Source organism: Carlito syrichta, unplaced genomic scaffold, assembly GCF_000164805.1.
Source record: "Carlito syrichta isolate Samal-C Ts95f unplaced genomic scaffold, Tarsius_syrichta-2.0.1 Scaffold301813, whole genome shotgun sequence".
Taxonomy (NCBI): domain Eukaryota; kingdom Metazoa; phylum Chordata; class Mammalia; order Primates; family Tarsiidae; genus Carlito; species Carlito syrichta.
This window is the reverse complement of record NW_007245909.1, coordinates 114,397-121,014: the sequence shown is the minus strand read 5'-3', so window position 1 is coordinate 121,014 and position 6,618 is coordinate 114,397. Positions and strand designations below refer to the sequence as shown.

General features: G+C 43.7%; 1 protein-coding gene across 1 annotated transcript in view; it reads left to right on the top strand.

Moving 5' to 3' along the window:
* DENND5B (DENN domain containing 5B) overlaps positions 1-6,618 on the top strand; it is a 76,079-nt gene that overhangs the window by 56,981 nt on the left and 12,480 nt on the right. Inside the window, exons 12-14 of the mRNA XM_008055289.1 lie at positions 1,738-1,883; positions 3,912-4,030; positions 6,017-6,204. Of these exons, the coding sequence (XP_008053480.1) occupies positions 1,738-1,883; positions 3,912-4,030; positions 6,017-6,204 (453 nt within the window). The remainder of the gene's footprint in view (positions 1-1,737; positions 1,884-3,911; positions 4,031-6,016; positions 6,205-6,618) is intronic.

Sequence of the window (6,618 nt, the reverse complement as noted above, 5' to 3'; positions counted from 1 at the left end):
GGCCACTGCACTCCAGTCTGGGTGACAGAGTGAGACTCCAACTCAAAAAAAACAAAAACAAACAAACAAACAAAAACCCACAGCTCAGATGGGCAACAATGTACTAATGTGTTTAAACTATCCCCAATTTTTAAATTTTTTTTATTATTGCTATTTTTTATTTATTTATTTATTTTTAGTTGGAATCTCACTTTGTTGCCCAGGCTGGAGTGCAGTGGCCACTCCCGGCCACTGCAGCCTCGACCTGCTGGGCTCCAGCGATCCTTCCACCTCAGCCTTCCAAGTAGCAGGAACTACGCGTGCTACCACACCTGGCTGATTTTTTGATTTATTTTAGAGATGAGGTCTCACCAAGTTGCCCAAGCAGGTCTCGAACCCGCGGGCTCAGGCAATTCACTCACCTCAGCCTCCCAAGGCGTGGGATTACAGGCTGAGCCACCGAGCCCAGCTGCTTTTTTTTTTTTTTTTTTTTGAGTCTGAGTCTCACTCTGTCGCCCAGGTTGAAGTGCCGTGATTCACTCACAGCCACCCCAGCATCAACCTGTTGGGCTCTGGCAATCCTTCGCCTCAGCCTTCCAAATAGCTGCAACTATAAGCGCGTGCTACCACACCTGGCTAATTTTTTATTTATTGTAGAGATGAGGTCTCGCCAAGTTGCCTAGCGGGTCTCAAACCCACGGGCTCAGGCAATTCACTCACCTCAGCCTCCCAAGACGCGGGATTACAGGCTGAGCCACCGAGCCCGGCCCATCCCCAATTTTTAAAGGAGAAAGGAGGGCGTGTATAAATAATGTCTAATTTCTTGTGCTTCCAACATGAGCAAAGTACAGTGATAGGGCAGTGACATCTAGTGGCCTGCCTCTGGAAGAGCCCTCAGGAAGAAAAGGTATCACACAGATACATACACCGTGCCCAGCTAATTTTTTGATTTATTGTAGAGATGAGGTCTCCCCAGGTTTCCCAGGCTGGTCTCAAACCCCTGGGTTCAGGCAGTCCTCTAGCCTTGGCCTCTCAAAGTGCTGGGATTACAGGCGTGAACCACCATGCCTGGCTGATCTCTACACGTCTTTACTCTTTCCCTGAGGCTTCTCTTGCATATGAGTCACCTTAATAACTTTCCAGGTTTTATGGTTTATAGACTTTCTGGCATGTCCAGAATGGAAGTGCCATTGTTTATTATTCTTGGTTTCGCATATTGTGATGAGAACCTAGAATGGGAAAGTTCTGAAGTGCAGTGCTTCAAAGCATTGCCCAAGAAAATCTTCAACAATGGAATACAGTCCAAGAAGTCATCTGCCCCTCTTCCCATATAAAACCATATCAGTTAACCATGTTAATTTGTACTGAATTTTGGTACAAAATTAATTTTTTTAAGTTAAGCAATGAAAACACTGTATAACAAAGTCACTGTTCAAGTCATCAAGTATTCTGGTGCTAGTGCTTGAGATTGTTTATAAATCTAATGGTGACTTATATGTCATATGTACATGATGATGCAAATGTGTTGGAAACCACCACCACAAGTATTGGGACTTATGGTTACAAACTGGCCCTCATCTTTCTAGACTGAAAGAGATTATGATCTCATCTTTTTGTATGAATTCTTCTTTTGCTTGTTTCATCTTGATAGATCATAAAAAATAAGTTATCAGCGAAAATCAAGAGTTCTCAATGTATGTTTTATTATCAGTAAAATTTTATTGTAGCTTTTTATTAATTTCTGCATTTTTATTTCAGTGATTCCATATAGGTCAGTGATCATTCCCATCAAGAAGCTGAGCAATGCAATCATCACATCAAACCCTTGGATTTGTGTATCAGGAGAGCTAGGAGACACTGGAGTAATGCAGATTCCCAAAAACCTCCTCGAAATGACTTTTGAGGTAGGCTCAACTCATACCTTTCCTAGCAGAAAATGTCACATGTCGTTTTACAGTTTTGCTTTTTCATTTTCCCTTGAATTGAATAAAATAGAAAAATACTCAAGCATACAGGATCATTGTTGTGATTATGTGCCTAAAGTTGTCTTAAGCAACTTACACTAATTTGTTTTGTATTTTCATTGTTAAGCTCTGTTTCTTTATGGAGTACTTTGGGTCTTTACCAGCTCCTGTCCCATGATTCCCAGTGCCTAGCACAGAGCCTGGCAAACAGGGAAGCAATCAAATACACATTTTACCCATAGGGGTTCTCCTTCCTACTATAACATTCTCCCTGCCCTAACCTGGCCATCCTTTGACAAAAGGACAGGAAAGCTGATATTCGTGCTTATGGACTTCAGAACACAGGGTGACAATTATTTATTCTATTTTTTAAAAAACTTTCAATATTTTCAGTTTTCAGGTCTTAACTGGTGAAGTATTTCCATGAGTTTAAGCCCACATGCAGGTTGACCCCACCACGTGGGGAAACAAACACCAGCTCGTGTTTCAGGAGGGAAGTGGCTCTGACTGGATGTCCTGTTCTCATGTTCCTTGAGCTCTAGGATTGAGTTTCCACTCAGAGTCATAATGCTCCCCATAACCTATTTGGCCTTATCTGTGCAGTGGACTCACAGCCATCGGTATATTAAACAGTAAAACCCTTGACTTGTCTTCGCCCACAAATAATGGAACAGAAAATACATTACATGTCCCATCACTCTGCTGGGCGTGGTGGCTCATGCCTGTAATCGCAGCACTTTGGGAGACCGAGGCAAGAGGATTGCCTGAGGCCAGGGGTTCAGACCAGCCTGGGAAACATGGCAAGACCTCATCTCTACAGTAAATCAAAAAATTAACCAGGTGTGGTGGCGCGTGCCTGTGGTTCCAGCTATTTGGAAGACTGAGGCAAAAGGATCACCTGAGCCCAGCAGGTCGAGGCTGCAGTGGCAGTGAGTGTGCCACTGCACTCCAACCTGGGTGATAATGAGACTTCAACTCAAAAAAAAACCAAGTCCCATCACTGCTGCTTCCAAGCTCTCTCTCATGCCTACCTGCTTGTTTTTGTCTCTGCTAATAAAAGATGCCTTCTGATCATGGTGATGCCTCCTCACTGAAATACAAAGAGTAAAGTACTTTAAGAACTCACAGCTCTGATGTTCCTATACACCACATAGTTAGTTGGGAATCTGAGATATTTTTATTATCCAAGTTTAAAGTCAGAACTTTTTGGAGGGGCAGAGAGACAGGTAGAGAAAGGGTCTTGCTACGTTTCCCAGGCTGGTCTTGAACTTCTGGTCTCAAGCAATCCTCCTACCTTGGACTCCTAAATTCCTAGGATTATAGGCATGAGCCATCACACCTGGCCCAAAAGTCAGTTTAATTAGCATTCATTTTTCCTATTTGTATTATCATTGCTCTGTTTCGTAGTAGTCCACAGGCCAGCAAGGATAACCTACTGTTATAGCTTTGCCTTTTTACAATAGCTTCAAAGGCTACTAGTAGATGAGGTGTGAAGCCAGGTATGCATTAGTAGTCTTTTAGAAACAGAAAAATATCATGTCAGTGATTTTGTTTTAAACCTATAGTTATTTTTCTGACTTCTCTATAACTGAATCTAAATAGCATCCTTTTCTATTTTTCAAAATTCTTTGAAAAAAAGCACAAATCACTGTCTCAGTGACGTTCCTGGCTTCCCCAAGTAGAAAGAGCTATTCCTTTCCCCAGCGTTCTTCTAGTGGTTATTCACACATCCAATCTGCAGTACACTTCTCTTGGTAATGTCCATATGTCTCCTATCTCATCATGTGGGAGCTCCCTACCAGCAAGGAGGACATTTCTCTAGTGCATTTCTCTAGTGCATAGCTGAGTGCATTCTTCAGGGTGGGTCTCTGCAGCTGTAGGTTAGAAGGAACCAAAGTGCCATCCTGATAGCTGAGAGGTAGCAGGATGGGATCGGGTACTGAATAACCTAAGGTCCTGTCCCCACAGTGCCAGAACTTGGGGAAGCTGACCACGGTTCAGATTGGTCACGATAACTCAGGACTGTTAGCCAAATGGCTAGTGGATTGTGTGATGGTCAGAAATGAAATCACAGGACATACATACAGGTAAGTAAATGACCTTGGGAGCTCAGAATTCTGTTTTGAGACTCTTTACATAAGAAAAGGTTTAAGAATTCTTTTATTTCTAAAGCACTGTCTTCTGAATTTAGTTTAGTTTTTTTGTCTTTGTTTTGTTTTTGCTTATTTAATACAAAATTGCCCCCCAAAAATACTTTTTTAAAAACAGATGAGCCGGGCTCAGTGGCTCAGCCAGTAATCCCGCGACTTTGGGAGGCTGAGGTGAGTGGATTGCCTGAGCCCGTGGGTTTGAGACGCGCCTGGGCAACTTGGCGAGACCTCATCTCTACAATAAATCAAAAATTAGCTGGGCATGGTAGCACATGCCTGTAGTTCCAGCTACTTGGAAGGCTGAGGCGGGAGGATCGCCAGAGCCCAGCGGGTCAAAGCTGCGGTGGCCGGGAGCAGCCACTGCACTCCAGTCTGGGCGACAGAGTGAGACTCCAATTCAAAATAAATAAATAAATAAAAATAAAAACAGATGACATTTGCTGCTAATGCTTAATCCATGCGTGTTGAAAATATGGGTGTAACTCTGGAAAAAAGAAAGGAAATGGAACCCTTACATAATTTTCTCCAAGTGACAGCCAGCACTACTCTATGGGAACTTCTCTTCTGGGGCCTCACTCCCATATGAATTGTAATTTGAAAATATTTTTCCCGGCTGGGCGCGGTGGCTCCCGCCTGTAATCCTAGCTCTTTGGGAGGCCGAGGTGAGAGGATTACCTGTGCCCACGGATTAGAGACCAGCCTGGGCAACTTGGTGAGACCTCATCTCTACAATAAATCAAAAAATTAGCCAGGTATGGTGGCACATGCCTGTAGTTCCAGCTACTTGGAAGGCTGAGGCAGAAGGTTCACCTGAACCCAGCAGGTCGAGGCTATGGTGGCCATGAGCGTGCCACTGCACTCGGCCTGGGTGACAGAGTGAGACTCCAGCTCAAAAAAAAAAAAAAAAAAACCCCGGGCTCAGTGGCTCAACCTGTAATCCCGTGCTTTGGGAGGCTGAGGTGAGTGGATTGCCGGAGCCCACGGGTTCAAGACCCTCCTGGGCTACTTGGAGGCTCTACAATAAATCTCTACAATAAATCAAAAATTAGCCAGGCTTGGTAGCGCGCGCCTGTAGTTCCAGCTACTTGGAAGGCTGAGGCAGAAGGATCGCCAGAGCCCAGCAGGTTGAGGCTGTGGTGACCGGGAGTGGCCACTGCACTTCAGTCTGGGCAACAGAGTGAGACTCCAACTCAAAAAATATTTTTTTTTCCCCCCAAAACTAACCAGAAAATCATATTATAAGCCGGGCTCGGTGTCTCAGCCTGTAATCCCGCGCCTTTGGGAGGCTGAGGTGAGTGGATTGCCTGAGCCCGCGGGTTCGAGACCCACCTGGGCAGGCGAGACCTCATCTCTACAATAAATCAAAAAATCAGCCAGGCGTGGTAGCGCACGCCTATAATTCTGGCTACTTGGAAGACTGAGGCGGAAGGATCACCGGAGCCCAGCAGGTTGAGGCTGTGGTGACCGGGAGCGGCCACTGCACTCCAATCTGGGCGACAGAGTGAGACTCCAACTCAAAAAAAAAAAAATTATATTATAGATTAGATATAAGAAAATATGAAATAATTATTTGGGGCTGCAATGACAATAACAATTTGTGGCTATGTAGGAGAATGTCCATATAGTTTAGAGATTTATACTGACGTGTTTTTAGGGAGGAAGTATCCTGATACCATAATTTACTTTAAAATACTTCAGCAAAAAATAAAGATGAAGCACATAGCAGAGTGTTTAATGTAGGTGATAAGTTTATGAGTGTTTAATATACTGTCTTCTACTCGTCTGTATTTTTGAAATTTTTCCTAATTAAACAACCCACAGGCATTAAAATGATGGGCTCCCCAGGGCCATTTTTAAAACTCTGATTAGGAAAAAAAAAAAAAAAAAAAAGGATGATTCGGGGGCTTTTTTCTGTCCTACCAGATTCCCATGTGGGCGGTGGCTGGGGAGAGGCATTGATGATGGGAGCCTGGAGAGAATTCTCATTGGAGAGTTGATGGCGTCAGCCTCAGATGAAGACCTGGTGAAGCAGTGTCGGACCCCACCCCAGCAGAAGTCACCTACCACAGCCAGGAGACTGAGCATCACTTCACTGACAGGAAAAACTACCAGTAAGTCATTGGCTAAATTTTCCAATGTGCCTCCAGTGTTGCAGGCTTCATGTGACCATTTCATAGAAAATGGTTGCATTCATGAATTGTGGTAAGGAGATTCTAAAAGAAGTTAAGGAAAATTAATTAATTTGGGAGAAGAGACTTTTAAGGAGGTCAGGGAGTAAAAAGGAAAAAATAAAGGCAAGATATTAACAAATATTCGAATGCCTGAAGAATTTATATGTTAAACTCTAATTTTTTTAAAAACCTGCATGCTGTGTTTTAATTAAGCTGAGTAAATATGTGGAAATATTTTGCCTGAAACTTAAAGGAGGAATAAGAATAGGTAATATATATGGCTGGGCTCAGCGGCTCAGCCTGTAATCCCAGCACTTTGGGAGGCCAAGGTGAGTGGATTGCCTGAGCCCGTGG